The following is a 25,672-nucleotide window of genomic DNA, read 5'->3' on the forward strand; positions in this document are numbered from 1 at the left end:
CACAGCAACAACAAAATGTAAATATAGCTGCACCCAAGAGGCTGTTAGCTGAACATAAATACTGTAAACGGACAGGAAGAGCTAGCCTGGCTCTGTCAAAAATAGTGCCTCCAAGCACCTCTTAAGGATGGTATCAATGTTCCCATCTAACTTCTGGCAAGACAGTATAAGAGCATATTTTCTGAAATGTCAAAAATATTCCTTTAAGTAGACTTTAGCAGAAGGAAGAAGGTCTAACTGAGCTGGCTAGAAAAGCTCCATGGTGTGAGCCGGGGTTTTAATTTTGAAACAAATTCCCTTAAGATGCAAATTGTGGACTGTACCTTCAGCACTGACACAGGTCACATTCTGCACTGCAGTTCCGGGACCACAGGAGCTTTTAGCGGGAATGCATCTGTCTTCTTGTTGGACCTGCCACAGGTAGCAGGCAGGGTCCTCACAGGGGATGGACTCAACCAGATGAGGGCAGGTCTCCAGAGGACTGCCGGACTCCCACCGCACCTCTCTCCTCCTCTGTCTGAAACCTGACAGAAAGGAGGAGGGGAAGGGAGGGAACAGTTGTCAAGGAGAAAGCAATTGATATTCCTGCACAAAAGATAAGGCAACAGTAAACATGCTGTCTCACACAAAGTATACAGAAACCCTCTCAGCCAATGAATAGAATCCAGTATTAAGATGTGGACTTTAGCTGACATTATTTCTGTGATCAGTGACATAGGTCTTTCAAAAACTGCGGTAGCCAGCACCAGGACAAAAACTGCCCCTTCTCTCTAATAACCATGCAATTTAAAGATAAATAATTAAAACAGGAGGGTGAAGGGAGAAAGGGAAAGAAGAATCTGAGTCTATTTTACTGTTGTTTGACAATGCCAGGCCACCGTGGCTTTTTCACAGTAAAGTTGTACTTGTTAAAAAGGAATATTTTTTTGTCACAACTCTCTTTTGGTGTACTATGCCAAAATGATGCCTGATAAAGGTATGATTTTGTCATTCATCTGTTAAGTTCCTCACTTTTTTGTTGCACTGAATGAGATATTTTGTAATAATGAGATCTACTTACTAATTACTGGGAGCTTTTAATACAGGGTACAGTTATTCTGTCTGATTCATGCCTTGATGTGAATTTGTATCCTTTCCCATCCTGCTCCTTGGTTTTAAAATTATGACCATCACCCGGTTCTCAATCCACCAGGCTCCTGTCATCATCATATTTCCCACAAACTTCACTAAAGGGATAATCTGAAGATTTTCAGCCAGCTGTGTATCTGACATTGTGGGTGGTATGTGCGAATGTTCTGTGATAAACGTCTCACCATCTAGCACTACCCACATCTCCCTGTTCCTCTCCTAGGCGAATGATGTGAAACTTTTCATCTGGCGGATTTTCACTTGATCTAGGGCTGTTGCTGGAACTAAAGATTGTACTTTCACATTTTGGTATACCTGCCACCACAGACACAAAGACTACAGACCCCCCGTCGCCCCTTTCACTTTAACTCAGACTAAACTCAGATTAACTGAACATCTAGATTCTGTTATTGCATTGTCGTTTTCTCACCTAGAATACCTTCAAAAACATATTTTAATGCAAACACAGACTAAGATTCTTTTACTGTATTGCCCTTTTCTAGTCTAAAATGTTTTCAGAAACATCTTTTAGTGTACTGTTTAACTGTAACATGAGATCATTTGTTATCAGCTGGCCCCCATACTGTTTCCTGTGGCAAAATCATTAGCCGTAGTTTAGTATAACCTCAGAGTATGAACATTTTTTTCTTAAATACCCAGATACTTTGACTACTTTTCACATTTCCAGTTTCATGTCCTCATGCATCCAAAAGTTGATGCTTCCTGCAGCAAAGAGACTGTTCACTGTAGTTTACAGTAGAAGATACTCATGTATTGAGCATACTTATAAAGTGAATATAAAGCAGAGTCCATTTAGGTTACTAAACTAGGGTAAGCTATGATAAGTCCAAAAAAATGTCTAACTTGAAACACTAATATTCCAACCATGAAAACGAGAGTTAAACTACACATTTTAATAACCAATTTTCATCCACTTTTCAACATTCAAAACAAACATAAATCACATAAAAATATTCAACTAAAAAACAAGTTTTCTCTTTTTTTATGAAGGAAAGATAGACATAATGACGCCAAATATCATGGGGTGGAGCGACCAATTGATAAACTAAATAAAGACATTTGCTAAGGCGCAATATTGCAATGCTAATGAAAGTGAGAGCAATGTGTATCCACCTCATGATTGGATCTGCTCCAACATTTAATGGGCTCTTCCTTGGCCCATACTACACCATTCCACCAGGTTTCACAAACATTGAGCCAGTAGTTTTCCCCTAATCCTGCTGACAAAAAGACAAACAAACCAACAAACAAACCTCCATGGTGGAGGTAAAATTAAAAAAAAAAGATCTCCACCTGGATTTCAGAAGTGAGAAGAGGGACAAGGGGAGGTGAGGGAGATAATGAGCCAAACTGCACGGCAAAGGAGAAGGTGCTTTAAAAAGTAGGGATTGTGTGAGTGATTGGGGTCAAGTTACAGTGGTAGACATGCCTTTCACAATGACACCTGTCTCTCCAATTACTGAGTCTCACTGTCTTTCCGATGCTGCCGCCGTTTCTGTTACTAAATTTGGGGCTGCCAGCTGAGGTGCAGTGGCTTCACACTGGCACATACTGAACATCTCTGTAGTGGAGACAAAGAAACGTCCCAAAACTCATTTCAACTTGTATTCAAACTTCAATTGTTAACCGCAGAAAGATAATGGCTATGTCATAGTAAGTCCAAATTAAAAAAAAACATTTAGTTGTGTCAAGATGATAGCCTACAGTAGTAGCTGAGAATAAGACATGCACATCTGAAATCTCCTATGATGCAATTTAGATATATTATGACTATAATCAAGCCCCAAGGCTGAGCACTAAATCTTATCTGCTAAGCCAGTGTGAACCAAAAAAGCCTTTTGCTCAGATGTTAGGTGAAAAGAAATATCATGGCTAACTGAAAAATCAGTGATTGCCTGAGGAGTAAGTAGTTAAGATCTGCACTTTGAAGTCATAAGGAAACTCCACCCTCCCATGTTTCATTTTGGTAGTGTCCTCTATCTACACAGCTTTTTTTCTCCAAGATGTTTGTGTAAAGCAATGCAGAAAGAAAATTAAAGTAGGAAATGATATGTGACATAGGTCTCCAGCCTGAAAACCGAGGACATCAGTTACATTTTGTAAAAGAAAGAGGAAGAGATTGTACATTTTTGCAACAATATGTGAGGAAATATTGGTGGAAAACAACTTGTCAGCTTCACAAAAATATCAGTCAAATAAAAAAGGATTAATATAAGAGACTTTTGGTAGTTTTTAAAACTGTTTTAGTCCTTTGACAGGCTTATTGCAGTAAACAGATAAAAACAAATCTAACGGGGCCTCTTAATAAGGATTGAATTGGCTAATTCAATCATATCACACTACAATGCACCAGCTGTGAAACACTAATAGTCGGGAGAAATAGACATTCGTGCAGGAAACAAGGGAGGCAGTAGGGGGTAATGTGTAAAAAATGATGATGTGTTGCATCTCTACACTTTCGTCTTGTTGAGGTCCTTAATAGAGCTCCTGCAAAGTGGCCTTACATGCAAGGGCGAAGGTGTCAACACTTGGGGGACTCATATGATTGGGAGTACTCTGCCAGAAAATGTTAAACATCAAAGACTTAATTTCCTGAATTATGGTGAATTTTTATGCCCCAATATGTGCCTGCCTATTATGCATCAAGTTATCATGCAAATATTTTTAATTTTGCCAAAATAAATGGTAATAATGTTTTTTTATTGGGGGAATGGAGGGGGTTCCAAATATTTTGTGTGAACTACCACTAAGAGGTGTAAAAGGGGATATAACATGACATGAATAATTTATGGCTCTAAATATGGTATTAATATGTGATTAGCAATTGTGAGATACAATGATAAACATCATGACACAATCATTATCATTAGGCCAATTACCTTATTGATTACCTAACTGGCCAATAATTTTAATTTATACTTCCTGGTCTAAAAGATTGATTCCCTCGAAGCTGAAATTTTCACAAAATGTCTCTATAGTCTCTTTCAACTACTGAGCGCTTCTATTCCCTGATGATAGGAAAAATGATCTTGTTGATGAAAAATGGAGGGATGATATGCTTTTTCTGAGCCCCAAACCTCGACACTTGAGCAGCAGCAGCTTTTCTTTATGAGCCGTACTCATTTCACCACAGCTCTGACTCTTGGCAGAAAGGTCCCACATCCCTTTCCTTTTACAGGTGGAAGTGTCTAACCCCAGGATGCCCACTGTACAAATTACATCCCCCGACCATCTTCTGGTGTGAGGCACCAGTTCAGGAGCCTGAACCGGGCGGAGCTGCAACAGTGCGCTCTCCAAGAGCAAAAAGACTGTGGATCGATTGCAGTATTGCCCAGAGCACTTACTGCTACTCACATCCAGACCACAAAAAACAATTTGGCGTGGGCATGCCCCCACGGATATTAATAATTGAAAGGTTTCTTGGTCAAACCAGGTTTATTTCAGGGAAACAAGGGCCATCCAGTGATTCTCAGCACATTGTTGTTCAGAAATGCCGCTCCCTCCAGCTCGGGGACTTCTAGTGAAGGAATTACTCAAATTCTATCCACTAACCTCCCGTGTTCAATTCATTTTCCCACATAGCTGCAAAAAGTGATAGGACAAGATAACATGAGAAAATGTGAAAAGCACATAAAGCCACTGCGAGGCAATTTAAATTTGTAATTTTCTGGAGAGCAAAGCTAGGGCGGCACAGGCATCATGGCTGGTTGGCTCCTCTACCTGAACACAGATCCCGCGGGCCTTTCGGTTAGAGACGGATCACAGTTTATTCTGATGTTGTAAAATATAAAGGCAAAGTGTACATTCAATAGGAGCAAGAAATTCTCCGCAGCTCTAGGACCATGAGCGAACGACTTGGATCATAACAATGCCCTACTCCTCAATATGTGTTCATTGCTTCGCAGGCAACTGAGCTCACTGGGAGCAATTTTTTCAATCGGTTTCATACTCTACCCGCTGCGGGTCTTTATGAATGCCATCAAAAGACACCATGCCACAAGAGAGCCCTGTGTGAAACAGCAGATGCTGTGTTTTCCACTCCTTGAAATGTATTAATGACACTGTCTCTGAGAGGAGCTGGCTCATCCCATAGAGATCCAGTGTTGGAGAGTGTGGGCACTGACCTGAACAATCCACACTCCAGTCGCTCCCTGGGGGGCTTTCATGCACATTTACTCATGGCAGGGACGAGGTCACGCTGCCCTTTTAGCACAGCGCTAACACACTAACAGCTCCTCCTCTGACAGAAACACACACACACACACACAGTACTCCGCACACACACAATGTGTAGCCTCTCTAAAGCAGTCAGATATGACACGCGTTCACCTGTGAAAAAAGACAAGAACATTCAGACAGCACGAGCACACTGAATACTTGAGTACACCACCATGTGCGCACGCACACACAGACGCACACACACACACACACACACACACACACACACACACACACAGACAGGAAGCATCTTATCTGCTGTAACTCCTCTCACCTGCCTAGGGATTGAGAGCTGAACTACAGGTGTGCTAGCTCTCTGTCTCTAGTCTGCTATGGCTCTCAAACGTACCATCTTCTTCAAGTGCATGCTTCCTCTCAGCAAGCCGCTTTTCAACAAACAATTTACAATTCAAACATATACTGCCTTTCTTTCCTGCTCCGACAACATCGATCTCTTGCAACATTAGTCTCTCTCCTACATACACAACACAATCTATTGCTTAGACATGAAAATGCCTAATTGAATACATTAAACAAGGTTACTTTAAAGCCCTCATTGACCATATTAAAGGTACTAAGCTCTTAAGGCAACAATTGCTGTGAACAGCTGATTGCAAGTATACAACCGACGTGGCCACAGTTTCTGCAGTAGAGCTCAACAGCTAATTGTTTTTTGACTGAGTGCTTATGAATTCACCACTGGCCCATCTGTGCAATTATCTATTTTAATTCTGAGCTTGTAAGTTAGCTGTCCATAGTGTCCTTTGAATGGCCTGTGTCCATCCCTCTGTCCTTCCATCTGTCAAACATGATTCTGACAGACCAATGTACCACTATTGAAGGCAGATGGAAGGATGAGGCATCTTGGAACATTTCTTTGGCATTGAAAATAATACCCTCGTCTACCTTCTATAGGAATGTTACATCTACAACAGCAGCTATCATGCATTATCCAATTTGCACACGGACGAGCTGATTATAGTGGTCGGTATTATTTATTGTAAGTTAAGTTATTGTACAACTTCCTGATGGCACCAGACATTGTTGATGGGAGGTGGCATGTGCATAATCTGGTAAGACCATCCTGATAACGTGAGTTCAACATTCTGTTTCACTCTGCATATCAATCTGGATTCCCCGGGGCCATAAACACTTTCCAGAAATTACAGTCCATTAGGGGCCAGTCTGTTGAATCACGGATTTGCACCACCCTTTACATTGTAAGCAGCCAATCAGGGACTGCGTTGTAGCTGATGATGCAACATACAGGCTGCTGCTTGCAAAACAGTAATGTTGGCTATCAAACCAACAAGCGCTAACTGTAACGTTAGCAACAAGCAAAGTTATTGAAGAAATAGAGTCAGTAACAACAATTACACAAGTACAAGAGGATGCACTAGCAGAGTTTCTTGGAGGAAAAGATGTTCTTCTGACTGGATTTGGCAAAAGCTTGATTTACTAACTGCATCCATTGGTGAAGAGGGAGAATGTTCCCTGGTACAAATTCATGTTTACTGTTGATTCCCCACTGATTGCATTAACGGACATGCAGATACGAGAGGCTTCAAAGCTGGGGATCACAACCATGCAGATCAGCGTTCACAATGCCTTGGACATACAACAAGAGCGCTTGCCAACTGGTATTCAGCACTCCACAGGCAGCTGGTTGCTGAATGGGAAAAAGCAAAATATGCTGGCCACACCAGTGCATCCCAAAAACAACATGGAGATTGTTGTTGATGACATACACATAACATGCAAATCGTAAAACCTCTAAATAACTCAGACTGTTTATACCCTTTTTATAATGTAAATAAGCACTATTTTTTTTTTTTTTTTTTTTTTTTACAACTTTAACCTCATCTGCTAATAATTGATCCTTTGGATGACACATTTACTTGCAAATTTGTTTAGCTCTAAATGTGTCCCTGTTCCGGGGAACATGCTTCAGAGCTAAATCCCACATTTTACATTACTCGCACAACTGTATTGCACTACATTTTAACCATTTTATAATATTTGCACCATCCATCCAATTTGCATTATATCATTCACTGCATAATAGAAAAAATCAATCACTTCGCATTTATACATACAGTTGCTACTCCGTACTTGAAGTTGGTGCATTTTCATATTTGCCTCCCTTAACTGTAATTGTATAACTTTTAGTACAAGTACTTGCCTACTTTTTATACTTTCCCTATTGTTTTGTTCTTGTACTTGCATGTTTACACCGGGGGTCTGAGAGAAATGACATTTCATCCTAGTGTGTGTCCCATATATATGGCAGAATTGACAATAAAGTTGACCTTGACTAAATATTAATACATTGTATTTTTGAGATCTACTTTAACTGACACCATATTTGTGTAGTAGAGGCTAGAGCAAATGTAAGGGAAGGCCAAAGGAGTTTGTCTGTCAAGGCAAGTAGTGCGACAGTCCAGACTGATACAGAGTACGAAACAAAATGTTGAATTCACGTCATCAGGATGGACTTGCCAGGTTTGCATGTGCAAAGCTTACATTATCATCAGTATCTAGAATAAGATAAAGATTCTTTGTTCTGAAAGCATGCTCTGTACATTATAGCACAATGCGACACTCTACAATGACATAACACTGTCTGCAAATTTACAAGTGGCTCTGCAAATCTTTTAAAAGGCAAAGCATGTTCACTCTCATATCCGATTTACTCCATCATACCTTTCTTCCCATGTGGTTCTTTGCAGTTGTCATGTAGGCAGGCGCCCCACGGTGACCAAAGGGAGAGCAGACAGTGGTGCTGGCAAGGGATGGAGCAGTGCTGGACGGCCAAGGGGGGCTCTTCACCAGCGCACAGCCTGGCATTCACAGGCCTGGACACTGAACAAACAAACAGAACACAGGCAAAGATTTAACAGGCTGTAGTCGAGCTCAGACACATGCAGGCAGTGGTAGAGTGTGTGTGTCCGTGTGTGCCATTGCGTGTTGAGTAATATATGTGGAATGCAAGCAGAAGAATGTGCTAGATGCTGTGAAGAGATTGAAGAAGATGAAGAAGCATCACTGTCATCAGATTGGAAAACATGAATTTAATTTAATTCTGGTTGTAAAGACAGAAGAAACAGAAAGAAGTAACAGCTTCAGTTTCAAATGTACACTGTGGTGAGGAGCCGATTTTAACAAAGCTTGTTTTGGAGTAAGAAAAATATACAAGGGAAAAAGAAAGAACAAAAGGAAAAATGCTCTTCTCATCTCATGTTTGGCTCAGGAGAATATTAAATAGAGGGCAGCGGCCAGCTAAGGGAGTAAACAGGAGCTGAACAGGGAGATATTAAGGTAAGACACAGTATAACCAATTCACGGCTAAGCATGGCTGGTATCATTTGTGGATCACAGAAAGCTCAGCAACCTGTAATGGGCTCTGACATTAGTCTCTCAAACAGAATGAGGGTTTTTTGCCTTTCCACAACATGGGGATTTATTCAGTCTAATATTCCATTTTGATGCCCCTCCGCACATCATTGAGTGGCAAATTTCCATTTAAATGAGGGCCCAAAAGAAATTCACTAAATGTCCGTCGTGCATTTTGTCTTCTTACCAAAAGTAATTTACATGGTGTTTGATCTCCTTTGTTAAAATGAGTTGCTTGCTTAACCACATTGATAAATGTGTGTAGTAGATTACAGATCTTTCTGCTTTGTAATCCGACAGCAGCAAATTGTTTTACATATTGCACGCATACAGCCCTATCTGTTTGCATTAAGTAAAGCCATGCGGGTCACGTCAAGGTAAACATTACAGCTGACGTATTGATCTTTGTCCCTCACATCTATTGGTTCAAAGAGCTGCCCTCATTAATAATCTATTTTAAGATGACATATTCACTGTCCAAATACGCCACTGATGTAGAATTTCTCCAAACACATCTGGTGAGTTAAAGAGGAATCCCGCAGGAACTGCCAAAACACCTCAGCTAAGACACAGGGCTACACAGGACTCATCAAGTAGACACAATAAGAAAAATTTGGATGAGGCAAAATTAATAAGTCATTATTGAATAAATGGTTATGTTTATTAGGCAGGAAAGAGTGTGATTTTCAAAAGAGGAGCTTATAGTTGAAAGTCATTAAAAACTACCCACTGTGCTTAATTAAAAAGATAAATGAAATACTTGGTATGCATGCTCTTCGTTTTTTTTCTCCCAATGATTGATTTTATAAGCCTAAAAGTTTCATTTTGTTTAATTGAAAATTTAAAAAAAAAAAGAAGAAAAGAGTTTCACTTTTTAGCATATCCATTTCTAGTTCATAAACACTCAGTTGGCTTGGTGATTCTGGCTTTTCATTTGTATTCATTTCATTTTCTGTTAAATTATTTATTTATTTATTATATTAATATATTTACCAAAAGCATTTTAATTAGGCATTGCCTAAAACCCGGTTAAGTTTTTTAGTTTTCATCTTTTATTCAAAAGTTCTAAGAATCTTGTCTCACTCCCAACACACCAAATACCAACACTTGGTCAGTGGCCCTTGCCATCAGATACCGACCCCCTTTAAGGCCCCCTTTAGCTGCGGTACGAGATGCACCAGGTGGCTGCAATTTGGGACACCCTGAGCAACTGCCATAGGATAAAGAGCGAGAAAGTCTACATAGAGTGGTTGGGAGAGGAGGTGGACCTCACACTGTCGCTTTTGTCCTGGTCGAAACCAAAAGTCAATCAAGATATTTTAATAAAGTAGTGTGCTAGAATGTGTGGCATACTATGCTAGTGATGTTAGCAATGTGACATTTTGTTAGTAACAAACTTATTTAAAATCAAACCAATGATCTTTTTTTCCAAGTTTATTTTGAAATGCATTAAATGAGCAGATAATTGTACATTTCTTGTGAAAACAGGTTTTTGTTTGTTTGTTTTTAAAGAAATATGATGTATGTCACAAGTGTGAATTAACATGTTGTCCCTGAGTGTCCAAAACTGACACTTGAGGGGTATCAGAGCTTGATAGTTTGACATGTGGGGCCTCTGACTAAGCATCGGTATTTGATGAGCTGGCACTGACAATGTGTTGAGAATGTGAGAAAACGGTTTATTTCCTTGGTTTATATCACTTGCATCAAGTTAAAAACGGTCAAAGTCAAGTCCAGAACAATGAAAACACAGCAGAAAATGCTTTCGTCAGTGCATTGTTGGGAGCAGCAAAAACATTATAATAGAGACTTCACAACCAGTTAGGGTGATTTGTTTTATTGGAGGCCCCCAGGGATATTACAACAGACACAAGATTTAAATCAATTCAGCCAACAAATTGCCAATAATCAACTCATTTATTCACATCGAAAGACAGATATACTATAAATGAATCCATTGTTTTTACCACATCCAACATGGTGTTTATTACTTGAAATGCATGCATAAATCTTGCATTTTAACAGCTGTATGAGACCTGACCAGACATACACTACTTCTTTCTGTACACCTGTTTAGTGATATTTGGTTCTACAGACACGTTTCAGTCTTTACCCAAAAAGTGTTGAGGTGCAATACCCTATCCTTAAAGACAATGGTACTATATGATACACTTAAAAAATGACTGACATCAGTTACGATTCTGCAAGTTTCCAAAACTCCCAAATCAAAGTCTACTGAACTGACTTATCACTCAGCAGAGGGATCCTGCTTCAAGAGGGATTCAGTGAAAAGAAGAAACAGCAGCAGCAGTCTCGCTACACAATTACCATCTCCAGACCAAGGTTGGAGTATCAGCACTGCCTTTAAGGTCTAGACACTCCAAACCAACATAAAATAACTAGTGGTGGTGAAGGCCTACTGTTGTGTCTCCTCACCTTTCTTGTGTCTCATCCAGCAATTTGCAATTGAATACACCGCAAGAGTATAGCCAATGGCTAACAATCAGTATGTTCTGCACCTGCGTGACAAGAAATAACTATCCACACCAGCAGGCAGTGGTAGTCTGTATTCATCATTCAAGGAGGGAAACTGGGAGACTGACAGGACAGATTCAAGATCGGAGCAAGCCAGTAAGCACAAAAAAAAAGCCAGTGATAAAATAATAGAGGATATTTGCCATGCACTAGCAAACAATAACAAAAACAATTATGACAGCCTTCTGCGAAAGAGCTCATTGGCTAAAAAAATAATTGTTCCTCACACATTGTTTTGATCTTATGCTCTCTTCAGTTTAGTCATTTGTTTTCTTTCCTTACATCTGTTTCCCTTCTAGTACACTGGGCTCCAACATGCTAAATCCCCCCTCCAAAAAAAGCTCACAATGGACTACTCATGCCAACGTCACAAGAAATAGGGAAACAGATGTTTACCGATGGCCTGAAATGGACTGCGGGCATAAGTTGGCTTGGTGTGTCAGGGCCTTAGAGACAAAAACTACAACATGAGGTGATGTAGATATCTGACTTACTACAGCTGAATTCTCTACATTGGCTGACTTTGTTTATCTTATGACAGCTGTCCACATTTTATAACAGATTGTTAAATCTGCATGGTACTAACATAATGATCAATATTTTAAGCACAATTCACAGGGCATGGGATGATCCAGTTGCACTTGATATTCAATGTAACTTAAGTCATCCCCTTTAATACTACAGCTGATTGATCCAATGTAGAAACACACTGCCCTGCAAGTCAATATTAGCCTTTCTCAACCCTATAAAACTATTTTACTTGTTTTCACAATATGCCCATTTTCTCCTACAATTACACAGATACGTGTCCAATATAATGCAATCCTCTGTGTTTAAGTCACTGTGTCCACCCCCACATTAAAGTGATTTAGACAATACCAATGCTAATGGGAAGAGGAGGTAAGAATGGAAACATTTAAGTAAATACTACTTTTAAACTGTGGCTGCAATAATGCCTGGTTTCAAGCACATTTTGAGATTATTCATGCAGGACAACAGTGGCAGAGTTTTCATGTGACATTTCCACCAACAAGTCAAGCTAGTTTCTGGTGATGACTACAGCCCACTAGACAGCTGTGGGTACCCTTTTTCATAAACATGTGCAAATGTGAAGCACATAAACAGTGGGTGTAATACAAAGACAATAAATATGGCCTTGCCTAGAAGTAGTATTAGTCATATATGTTGTTTTTTCACAACCATCTTTGACAAAACACTCAAAGAAGGGCAAAAAGGAAAATGTGATGTAAAAAAAATTACTGTTGTATTAAAGATAAAATTTAATTTATCTTCTCTGTAAAGTATAATCATCCCTAAACAAGCACCCCTTTTAGTTTATTGGTATACTTAAGGATCTGGAAAAACTACCAGTAAAAATCAGTGGTGCCTTAAATATTGTACTTTTCAACCTGAGCAGGACAAAGCCATTCACAGTGCCTCTTACTCACCCACGCACACAACGATGGCAGCGATGCTGCTGTGCTCATTGGGAGTAATTTGGTCTTCGGTGTCTTGCTCAATTATTTTCTGGTGTGAACATTACTGCCTCACAAGGTTGCTAGCGTAGCTATAGATTTCTTGGCCCAGCGCTGTCACTTTCTGGTGTCTCCGCTGGTTCCCTGGCAACCTCCCCAGTGATGTCAAGACTCCAGGAATAACAAGAAATAGTCCAACACACAACCCCAACTGAGCCAGTCAAGCTGCTTCCTCAATTCTTTCCAGTCTTAGTGCTAAACCATGTTAATCTAGTTTTGTCTGTAACTTAATATTTACCATACAGAAATGACATTGGTATATATCTTGTCCTCTAACTCTCGGAAGGAAAGAGTTGTGACACACCTGCACAATAAACAACAAGATGTTATTCCTGCTAGTAATGTTTTGCTCCCATAGTGGGTTCATTGCTATGATCCCACAGTCCTGTGTAACCCAGATGTATATGGCACAGAACTTATGAAATATGTTTCACAGCTCTGTATTCAATATGCAATGGGTCAGGCGACTAAAATCGTGACTCTGACATTGATGAAAAAGTACCAGCACGATTCTATGTCTAAATATAGTCACTCTTTTTGTCAAGAGAACAGTTTCAACATTAACTGCAACTCAAGAAATTAAAAAAAAACAAACAACTGTTATAAGAATTAATTATTGAGAAAATAATGACTAACCAATTAAGGAAATAAGAGAAAGGGCTAACTACAAGTTAGAAAAAAACATATCTAGGGGCAAGTTTAATTTCCAAACAGGTGAAGGTTAGAAAGTTAAGGCTGTTTTATTTGTTTTTCTTTTCTTTTAAATGTGTGTGTGTCTTGTATCATTCTGTGCCCCCTCCCTAAATTTTAAGTTTTGTGTAGGTCCATGAAAGCTCAATTCCTTTTTTTTCTACAGCAGCAGAGATCGATTTGTGATTTGTGGGGTGGATAATTGATCCATTGTTGCATTCACAGCTGCTTAGATTAGATCGATGGATGATGGAACAGCTGCTGTGAGTGAATGCAAACTTTTAAACCCAGCAGAATGAATGGTAAAGTCTCACTTTTCGTGCACTTAACATTCTGCTGCTACATATGTGCCCAGTGCGCTCTGCACTCTGACAGTGTGGTGCTCTAACTATTCCAACAGCACTCCCAATGAACAGTCCAGCTCCAAATCTAGATGATCTATTTCTGGCAGCAGATGTTGTAATCATAGAGGGCTGCCACAACTAAATGAATGTGTGGGAAACCCTGGGAACACAAATATGCTACCACAGGAGTGACGAAGTGCGCAGTGTTTTTCATAGCATTTTGACGCAAGGGGTCAGCAATAACTTTTAACCAACAAAACTGCTTTGTTAGGGTTAGGAAAAGATCATGGTTGACGTTAGTCAGGTTGGTCGACTCAAGTCTCTAATCACTGATGTGACAAAAAAACGTGACACTGACTTTTGGTTTCTGATGGGACACAAACAATGGTCACCTGGGTCAAAGTCCTGTGCTTGTTGGTCTCATCCATCTCCCCTCTCAGCAACCCTAAGTGAACTTCCATGCTCTTACATTGAAGATGATTGACAGTGTGTTTAGTGCACACACTAAAGGGTATTATGTGTCTGAATTGGACACGGGGGCCACTGCCCAAGTGATATTTTTTGCAGGCCCTGGCAATGAGACCAGGAATAAATTAACTACAGAGGTTTAAGTTAATTTTAGTTTAAGATATGAAAAAGCAGAGACGGGGGGAATAAAGCAGTTTACATATGCAGGTGAGGAAGAAACCAGCTTTTCTAAATGTTAGTCAGGTCATACCAAGTGATCATCTTTTAATCCAGTGCATCTTTATGGTAGGGTTGTGAGGGTATCTTCATCAAAACTGCTATCCATTTCCATGCTGCTCTGTGGTTTGCTCATTCTCAACATGCAAGAAGTTTAAACATTTTATATAAAACCGAGGTAGAAATTATTACTGAACAAACCTCGGATGTAAAATGAGCAATCTCATATGCAGAGTACTGGGTCCCTGCTGTTCGGAGCCTAAACTACAGAATATTGTAGCTCAAGAAAATAGTCTGAATGAAACAATTATCCTTCGTGTCTACTTGGACTTTGAACATGCTTTAGCTACAGCAGCACAGCATGCTTATGGTTTTCTTTTGCCTTGCATAACCACCCTAATGCTCTGCTGCTAACTTTGGCTTCAATAATTTATGCTTACAGCTTATATCAAAACAGACCACTGAGTTTACTTGGAATTTATTTATGGTGTATCTCTTGAGTCACCATGTGCTTCCAGCGAGCCCTGGGTCAACTGTGATGAAGGCTGTTTTATTTTGTTTTTTTCTTACCCTCCTTCCTGTGATGTGGTGCTGAGTCATCAGGGACTTGAACACAGTAGGTCTTCCTGGTGTGGATCCCCCTTCCACACAGAATGCTGATGTTAGCCAGCCGCCGGTCCTGCTGGCTCAGTAAGGGGAAGATGCGACATTCACCCCAGTCAGTGGTCCTCCATACATACCTAACAGAGCACACAGACACGCAAACACATTTGCAATGCAAACAAGCAGTACACACACAGAACAGTAGCTAAATGGATTCACTGCTGGAGTCCTTGTTTGACATGTCTTAGGAAGTATACAGGAGTATCATGTTTGTGCTTCTTTTTGAAACACAGCTACAATCCATTCAGAAACAATTGATAAATGAATGCATATAAAAAGGATAGCGTGGCAGCTTACACACAGCAGTGGCAGCTGTTTTAGAAAAGTAACACAAAGCAAAAGACAAATTAGCGAGTGCAGTGTCTGGCAAGAGCCTCTCGCACAGTATGTCAAGAGCAGGGAGGCATGATTATTTTGATTTCAAAACTTTCAAACAAATGTTTGGTTTCAACTATGAAAAATGCAGTGGTGCAGAAAGCAATAATATTGGAGGAGTTTACCAGAACAACAGCCTGTAGTAATCTATCAAATGCTTAATTTCCGTAATGAGTTTTCCCTAATCATGTAAATCCTCTGCTCTCAGGCACTCCATGTAGATTTAGCAAATAAAACAAAATCTAGCAGCAGGGAAAATAATTCTCTATTGACTACTTTGTTTACTGCATGTAATATTAGCTAAAGCCTATCTTGACTCAAACACTCCTGAATCAATGAGGTTCTGTCAAACACGGTGTGCCATCCATGCCATGTCCATTGGGTCATGAACTCCCAACAGTGCATTAGGTTATTGTAGGTGTCACGAGGTAACTGAGGTGAGGCCAAATAATATGCAGAAAGTAATTCAATAGTGAAATCATGAATATTTGCAGCCTCTAGACTTTCTCTCATAATTATTCAGGTGAAAAAGCTCAGAGAAGCAAAATTAAAAACCATAATTTGGCTTTAGACTTTGGCAATTTATTCACAAATATCCAAGGGCGTAGTTTTATTTCAACATTGAACGGGACAAATAAGCTTAGGGTGTGGGGCAACGCAGTACTCATAATATATATACCATATATATGGGGGGCACACATCGCCACTAATATTCACTTATGCTGAAAATGTTCCTCCAATACATTGATAAAAGATATATATTAAAAATGCTGTGCTAATTCCAGCAACCACGCACCAGCATGTGAAAGAATCATAAGCAAATGTAATCATAATCATAAATAAATGTAACAAATTGTCATTTTTTCTTACTACTGCTTCTAGTAGCCTTTTACAGTGTCGTTTGTCCAAGTAGTGCTGCCCCAGCAGAGGCCATTGCTCTTCTGCTGTGGGTAGGCATTGTCTCTCTATTTCATTACTTTAAACTGTATGAAGAGTGGTTAGCTAGTGTTAAGTAGGCTTTATCACAGTTGATTCATTAATGTTACCAACAGTTGTTGATGGTATACTTATTATTGTAACACTGTACCAATGTAAGCACTTCACTTCAGGACATGTATGGAAAGGTAACATCAATAGGTCATTTTGCATAAGAATTTTGCTAAGGAGAGTAATTCCATGGAGCAGAAACAAATGTTTCTAGTGAAAAAAAAAAGAAAAAAAAAAAAACAGTCTGATTTGCAGGCGCTTACCAATCAGCCATTACCACTCCAACACCCCCCAACCCCTCTGCAGATTTAGTCCCTGCCACTGTTGACTGTGGGTCTACAGACTTGGTTTGGGGTTCCTCTCCCGGGAAAATTTAAACACTTAATTTGTTGCATTCTTATCATTTATCATACTCTGATTCATGGTGAAAATGAATGGGCAGCAGTTGACAATTCAAAATACAAAAATAAAATGTAATTTATTGCAGTAAGGCTCTGGTTTTCTTTCAAATATTAATTTTCCTGAAGATCACCTTTTCTCATTTTACGATGTCATTCTCATATTTCTCATATAATTCCTGTTTAGTCAACACACACATATAGGCTGGATTTACTCCTCAGTCATTTACAGCTTTTGTTTTAAAGAGTTACCTCTTTAAATGTGCATGTGACACCTATTCAAATAAATACTAAATGAATTCAGGTTGATTAATTTACAAACCTCTGGACTTAAATAAATATTTTTTTTTTCCCCAAAAGATTTGTGCTTACATCAAAACTTTTTGCACATTAAAAACATATGCCACATATCTGAGAAGTGGCAAATAGAGTCATATTTTGAGAAAAGGGTGAGTAATATTTCAAGAATAAACTTGTAATCTAATAAGAATAAAGTCAAAATATTTCTTTGGTGTCATATAGTCCGCTGTGCATTAAGTTATTGCTTTGCTGATATGGTAGTATCCCTTCAGACTGTCTGTCAGACACAGAGTCCTATTTGGGACTCTGGTGTCTGCATGAGACAAAGTTTAGGGAAGTGGCTGTGTGCTGCTCTGCATCAGAGGTGGAACACTGAAACTAACTAAAAAACCCATCTAATTAGGCAGAAATCTCACCACTGTGTGCCTTTACAGTCACACAAACATTAATGTCACCATCGAAATAAAGCGCAGCTTATCGCCGCCCAGCTTTTTCGCGGGAAGCACACAGAGCTGCACATCTCGTTGACAGAGGAAGATGAAGCTACAGCCTCTAACATGTTAGCAAGAACAGGTGAAGCCAATTCTATTAGCAGTAATGCTGAGGAAGACAGAACCTGTGGCAGAGCATGACACCTGTTAATGGTTTGGGTACCACTGGTTAGGCCGTTTCGAAGCCTTGTTGCAAGAATTTTGTATGTCATCATCTATAAGCCAGTTCTTGGTATTTGAATTCTTTTGTTTTTATGATTCACTTATTTCCATTTTTTATATATACTTTTGAGTCATTATTTTTAATTTCACGTTCTTTTTGTGTTTTGAACTGCATGTTTTGGAGATGTATATTTTGATTTTGTTTTTCGGTTCTATGAAAATATACTTTAAATCTCAAGATCTTTCTGTTTAAATAAAGGTTAAATTAATTTTAAAAAATAAACTATTGACGAGACACTGATGGACAACAGTAGTTATGTCTAAATGTTTTGATCAAAACAGTTGGGGTTGCCAGGTATTGGTGTTGCCATCACTACAAAACTCTAAACCCCTGCAAACATCATGAGCCATGAACAAAGCCTTTGTGTCTGAGGACTGTGAGCTCAAAATCAAACGATAACCACAACAGCTAAGAGCTACCTGGGGCAGTTTGGAAGTAAATCTCCTATGATATTGCAAGCTTCTTTTTCCTCAAGGGCAGGACATCGTTTCCCCCCTCCAACTGGGATCTGCGTCATGATCCGTGACCGGAGGCGGTAACCAGGAGACAGGTCAGTGGACCGGCAGGTCTTAGAGCAGGGACTCCACGATGACCAATCAGATGTCTGACAGTCTTTGGGCATCACGCACGCCTGGAAGGTCAGGGGGGAGTTGTACTTGGTACAAAGACTGCAGATTAAAGAAGAAGTATAAGAAAAAAATACTACAATTGAGGAACATGAAGAAACTTTATCACATAACATGTCATCTTTGTAACCCTTTCACAGCTTAAAAAAAGAGTTACACAGAGAGTGGGGGGACTTAACATGACAGATGTTAGGTGGGCTTGGGATTTAAATACATCAGACTTTATGAAGTAAAAATCACATCAACTGTGAGATGTTGATTTCCTGACCTTTGCAGCTCCTGCTTCTACATGACAATCAGTATTCAAAGCCATCATACATCATAATGCAACACGTCTCGGACATACAGCCAGCCTTTACAGATAGAGTACAAAGACCGGTTATGCTCGCTTAAAAATATGAAACAATTGCATTAGTCATGCAATTACATTTTCATTGTTTAATTTGGACAATTTAATTAGGTAGGTTATTAAGACGTGAGTACAATGCTCATTTAAAAATTTTACTTTGTAATTAGGCTGGAATTAGAAAAGCAGAATGAGGCAGAAGTCAGGTGGGAAATCCATATTCAAAAGCTCCAATCCCACTTCTTAGCAGAAATACCATGCTCATCAGGCACTGTACTATAAACGGTCCCTTCACACTCAAGTCATAAAGACACATAACAAGATACCCAATTTTAAGTCCCTTCAGCCAAACAAAAGTCATCACATCAAAACGGAAATGATACTTACTGCTAATTCAACACCGCACATGCAGTGTGTAATGTAACAAAGTAATAATACTTTGTTACAATACTTAAGTATTTTTTCAGAGTATCTGCACTTTACTTGAGTTTTTATTTTTCTTTCAACTGTCACTTTCATTCCACTACATTTCTTTTTGGCATTTTAGTGACTTACTACAAACTAGAGGAGGAAGGGAGGAGGAGATGGATGATTGAACAAAGGAATGGGAGGGAAGAAAAAACAAATTTTGTTCTATAAATCCTTTAAGTTGTAAAATGACCTTGTTTTTCTTCAAGTGTATCATAGGCTCTGTTTTTAAGGTAGTGTATGTTACAAAGAGGTGCATGTTATAATTTTCAAAATTCTGACTGCTTACTTTTTTATTAACAGCATTTACTTTTATTTTCAACACTTAAGCATATTAAATAACATAATTATTTTTGATACTTAAGTACCAGAAACACCAGATAAGAATTTTACTCAAGTGATATTCTTATAGGTGGCTGTAACTTTTACAAAAGTCATTTTCTGGTAAGATATTTGTACTTTTACTAAAGTATGGCTCTCAGGTTCTTCTAAAAGAACTGTGTACATGAAAGTTTAAAAAAAGCTGCTACTGCTTAGCTTTTATTTAGCTGTGCACAACTGCAGAATACTGCCCTTAACTACAATTAGAAAAGCAATGTCTCACAAAAAAATGCATTACTCCAACAGGATCACATTCAATAAGTGGTTCCTGATCCTTCAGCTTCTATCGACAATCGATTTCAATAGTCAGCTTATAGTGTCACTTCACACCAAGTATATAGTTCAGTGTTTAGTCAATATCAGTAACATGATGTTATTTTCTCTATTCTTGAAAAGAAAGCACAAGATAGACGGTTCATTTCTGCATGTGTAGGTATGTGTGTGTGTTTCCTTTGTGTGCAGGCATGTGCAGTGAAATCCTTTCTTATCCAATCCAAATACCATGGTTTGCTCAAACAGCAGGGACAGGAGGGGAGCAGCACTTGACATTTACTATAACAGCGCCTCACCACCATGCTAATATGCTGCTGAACCACCAGCTCTCACATAATCCAGTTATAATTGAGTAAATAACCGGCATCAATAAAAACCATTTAGTTTCGCTGAATACACCTCTGCACGAGGGAAATGACCCGCTGGGATCATGAGGGGGGATGACCATTGATCATGTCCCTCTCATGTTCCTGAAACAATACGAGTGCAGAGGAACCATAAAAACAATCAACTCCATTAGGACTCTTTCACCTGACAGATACTTGCATTCAGCTACAGCTACAAGGCACAATTCACAACTCACCTCCTATGCTACATGAGTGGAAAGAGAGATTAGTGTAAGATGAATCCAGTTATCTCTACAGGTCTGTTTCCCAGACCAACAACAAACTGGCTCTTTTCACACAGCCACCTTGCTTTCATTGTAATCTCAGACTTATCTTGGATTTAGCCCTATTTTTCAATGGGTGTTTATTTCCCATGCATTCGTCTAAGGTTTTTTTATTCTCGCAGTGTGAAAGGCACAGCACCTTGCAGCACTTGTGATTTCTCTGTAAATCTGACAAGTTGATTTTAATTTTAAAAATCTTAGCAATTTTGTGAAGTTTTTCCAACTTTAAATGACAAGATTTGTCAAAGTTTTAGGAACTTAAGTAAACCAAGTATAATGTCATATGCATTCTGCCAGTTGTGTACTAGTCATCATATTTGTATATTAAAGCATGTAAACAAAACTTGTAGATCTCCTGATTCTCTCATTAGCAAAATCCTCTTTGTCATGATCAAGTCAAGTCAGTCTAACTTGGGTTAGTGAAGTTACTTAGAAAGAGCAAGGTCATTTCACTTGACATTATTTGCCCCATATGGTTATTTATTTCACTCTTTTTATCTGCTTATATCAACTCAATTCTTTTATCCACATTTCCCTTTTCAATATATGAAATTGTATTTTTGCACCCCCATCTGTTCATGTGTGGGCCCTGTGTTGTTTTTGTGCTCCAATGTTCTTAATGTTCTTAATTTTGGTATGTCATAAGAGTTGGTTCTGATGTTTTATTTTATTCTGTAAAGCCTTTAATCTGGAAAGCCCTTTGTGCTTATGCTTGAGAACTGCTATATAAATAAAAAGCATTATTATTACTGTTATTATTTTTTTCTAAGTGGAAACATCTTCACAGAATTATGTAAATACAACAAAATTGTAAGTAAACTTAACTTTTAGATATAAACTAAACATTACTTAAGATTAATAGTATCATTTCCTTAGTTTTTTCAAGGTAATGAGTTTTTTAGATGTTTTTAAGTAAGACCAACTGTTACAGTGTGACTTACCTCAGCATGGCATTCTTGCCGTCACTCCGTGTGCAGCGGACTTGTCGTGTCTGGTATCCCACCTCCAATTCCCATGACATGGGGTACTTGTGCACATGAGAGTGGAGGTGGTGGTGGTGATGGGAGTGATGGTGAGAAGCCTGTGTGTGTAATGTGACTGTGTTGTTCTCATTGGAGCCGGTGCTGAAGTCAACTGTGGTCTTTCCACTTAACAGGGCATCCTTGTGATGGGGTAATCGGCACTGGCTCCAGGCCCCTACTTTAAGGCTGTACTGGTACTCGCCCTCCCCAGCAGGGCAGTCGACAGGGCTAGAACAAGTCCTCGTTTCAGTCAGGTTGGGGCAGCTCGCGCCTCCGTACATCGGTGTGGCCAGGACATGTCGAGTCCGATGCTGAAGGCCAATGCCGCATGTTTTGCTGCAACTTGACCAGGAGGTGAAGTCTGAAACTACACAGTCCTGAGGGCAGGGGATGAGGCATGCCTGCTCCACAGGAGGCTTCTGGGAAAAGAACTCACATATCCTCAATGTGACTGCAGTGCGGTTTGAAGTGCGCACACAATGGACTTTGCGCCTCTGGATGCCGTGCTGTGCTGTAATGCATTCAGCCGTCCTCAGCTTGAGCTCATTGGAAAAGAACGGGACAAGAACGCAGCCCCCCCAGTCTGACACCTCCCACTCAAAGAGGTTCTGGTGCCAGTCGCAGACCTTAAAGCACTGCCGCTGGCTTTCTGGCTTGTCCATGTGCCGACAGTGGGAGTGATGCGTCGTCCAGCCCTCCATGTGGACACACCATATTGTCCTCGTCTGAACTCCACCTGAGCCACACTCCTCCCCGATACACTGACCCCACTGGCCTGCAACCAAGAAAAGACACATGGAGAGGGCATTTTCATTACAACCTAGAGTTTACCAAAAAAAACTGAAAACTCAAATTGCTGCTATCTAGCAGCTTGCAATCAAGCACAATTCAAGGCCATTCACTTAACCTCCATGATTGCTTTATTCATGAACTGAGAAAGAAAGGAACAAAAGTAAAAAAAAAAAAAGTAATCAAACTGCTGGTGGACATCAATTTAAGAAAATACAAGGTTCCTTTTTCAGTCACAAAGGACAAGATTCACTTCTTGATCCCAAACTGATCAGTATATTAGGCTTTGAAGAACATGACCAGCTGTGCAACCACATTTGCTCTTCAGTCAGGTTTAATTGTAAGATATGCTGTTTCTTTGCTGTGCTGCAAAATTGTGTTAACTCTTCACAGGTCCAGAGAGTAGTATTCAGGAAAATATATTGTCGGATAAATGAGTTGTTTTTTTGTGTGTGTGTGTGTGTGTATAATCACCTGAAAATAAAAATTGTTGTGTTTTGGTCACCTTACAATGAGCCATTTATATCTACATAGGGAGCACCTCCTTGAGATCGCTGTGTTGCACTCATGTTTCATGTCATGTTTCTACAGCATCCCAGAATGGACAAACCAAACACTGGCATTAGACACTGCTATTCGTGCTTTTGCATTGACCGCCATAGTTCTCATTCCCTCTGCAAGGATAGTGTCACAAAAACATATGCAAACCTGCTTTATTCAGTGTTTTTAAATTACTGGGTCAGTTTGTTCTGGACAGAAAGAGATGTCTGAAGATAATTCAGCTCCCGGTTAAAACCTTGTGAACACTGAACACTGAAGGAATTCTAACCGGGTGAAGTTTCAACTGGTTTCAATCCTCGTTGCTTGATGCTACTAAATCCACCTAATTCTTACACAGTGGACCTTTAAATCTGGATTAATATATTGTTTATTGTATCTTGTATCTTTTATATTTTTATTAATTTTACCTGAGTTCAGCTACCTCTTCAAAAATAAAGGCAACCTGCCTGCAAAAATAAAGTGCTGAACATTGAAGATTTTTAAAGATCTTTCCAACAAGGACTATTTATTTTCATTCAAAATAACCAAAACTAACCAAAGACATGTATGCCATTTTTTTCTGTGGTCTGACTCTAAGCTTACTGCACACTGAGGTTTGAGTTATCTTAATGTGCAATTTCTTTAATTTAAGAATACAACCAGGACCAGTCCTAAAATGAATTTCAGCAGCAAATGATTTTCTGTCTGCAAAAGAGAGGAAGCTTTTGATGATGAACGTGATGCTGTCTTTACTGAGTAATTCTCAGTGTACAGAGCAAAAGCCCAGAGAGAAACACGATTTTCATTTTGTGTGCTGATAGCTGTAGGAACATCGCAGTTCAGAAAAGGTCAACTTGGAAACATGTTCTTAATTACATTTCATATCTCATAAGTTCAGGCAGTTGTTCCAGTCGATACCTGATAGGTCTCATGGCAAAGAGAGAGTTCAGCAACAGGGTGAGCGGCAAGGCTTCATTTGTCACAACAGCTGCTTCAAAAATATATGTTCCTTGTAAATTAACTGTGAAGTGTTCTTGAATATAACTCTACAATCTGAAACATAAATATCATGTTGCCATAAGGAGCTTAGGGCGACACTTAATGTGAGGCAACTAAATGTAACTAAGCAGCCCAGTTAAGCTTACAAAGGTGCAAAAATCCAGGTTTCACTCCTCACGAAAATTCTCGGCACATTTCACACACAGTTAAGTTATGAAAAAGAGTGGCAACTTCATTTTCAGGTCTTCACCATCACATCTGAGTGATGATGTGGTTGATTCCCACAGCGTGAAACAGAACCGCACTTGGCAGTTGCTACTTGGTAACATCAAAGTGTGTGTGACAAAAGCATAGTGATTTCCCACCTCTGACAAAAAGTTGAAAGTATGAGTACTCTGTGGTCAGAGAGGGAATAAGATTGCTGATACCTTATTTTTTTTACCGCTGTGAAAACTTGCATCAGCCTCAAATTGTAGCTTAAAATATATACTTTTATGGATTCAAGGCGGACCACAGTCTCTGTTTTTGTGAGACAGAGAACAACAAACTTTTTGCAGCAGCCCTCTAGTCTACAAATGGTGAGGATATGAAACCAAAAATATTTGGGATATAGTGTTCACCTGTCAAGAAAAACCAAAACGGTTTCATTTATTCATGTAGGGCAAAAGCAGTTTAATTAGAATGAAACTCTCAGTTTCACAGAAAGAAGTTCATGAGTTCAAATCAGGCTGGCTGAGTGGAGTTTTTGTAACTGCAGATAATGGATGGATGCATGACAAATACCAGGGCCTTAATCAGCTATTTAACATTAGAGGGAACCTTTTTCAATCAACGCCTTCCACGACCCAACTCTTCAGAAGAGTCTGGAGGGATAATCCAATCCAGGAGAAATTTCTGGAAACATCATATCTAAACTGTTTTTTTTTTTTAAGATATTTTTTTAGGCATTTTTGCCTTTAATTGATAGGACAGCACAATCATGAAAGGGGGAGAGAGAGAGAGGATGACATGCAGCAAAAGGCCAGGGCCGGAATCAAACCTGCGGCCGCTGCAGCGAGGACGCAGCCTCTGTACATGGGGCGCCCCCTCTATCCACTGAGCCACCGGGCGCCCCTAAACTGATCATTTTAAGAGAATTTTGACAAATATAATCTTATATCAAGGGTTCTCAAAGTTTTGATGATTGAGTGCCATTTTAGAAGGCCAGCATCTCAGTGAGTTTGATTATATGTATACGTATATGTATAGCCTTTTTATGAGGCGTATCCAGGCTATGATCATATTCAGGATATGGTGTTTACTTGAGCACAGAGAAGTCGTGGTATTCACAATTCTCCTATACATCCCAGTTTCTTTCAAAGTACTCCAGCTAGCATATTCTGGCTTCTCGTGAATCAAATATGGTGTTTACATGCTCAAAATCATTAACAGGACACTCCAAAAATCTGATCATGGATGGATTATTCACGTCAATGTAAGTGCACTCATTAAGGGCCGGACAGTGTACACACTACAATATTTTTAAAACAATATTTTCATGATGTATTAGGACAATTTTAATGACTTTTTAAAA

At 39.4% G+C, this 25,672-nt stretch overlaps 1 protein-coding gene across 1 annotated transcript in view; it reads right to left on the reverse strand.

Moving 5' to 3' along the window:
- thsd7ba (thrombospondin, type I, domain containing 7Ba) overlaps window positions 1-25,672 on the reverse strand; it is a 241,697-nt gene that overhangs the window by 102,381 nt on the left and 113,644 nt on the right. The window contains exons 6-10 of the mRNA XM_088083067.1: window positions 21,691-22,546; window positions 18,405-18,653; window positions 15,119-15,288; window positions 8,071-8,229; window positions 324-524 (exon numbers count right to left, since the gene is read on the reverse strand). Of these exons, the coding sequence (XP_087939193.1) occupies window positions 324-524; window positions 8,071-8,229; window positions 15,119-15,288; window positions 18,405-18,653; window positions 21,691-22,546 (1,635 nt within the window). The remainder of the gene's footprint in view (window positions 1-323; window positions 525-8,070; window positions 8,230-15,118; window positions 15,289-18,404; window positions 18,654-21,690; window positions 22,547-25,672) is intronic.

The sequence above is a fragment of the Plectropomus leopardus genome, chromosome 10, assembly GCF_026936395.1.
Source record: "Plectropomus leopardus strain MGB_pleo_1.0 chromosome 10, ASM2693639v1, whole genome shotgun sequence".
NCBI lineage: Eukaryota > Metazoa > Chordata > Actinopteri > Perciformes > Serranidae > Plectropomus > Plectropomus leopardus.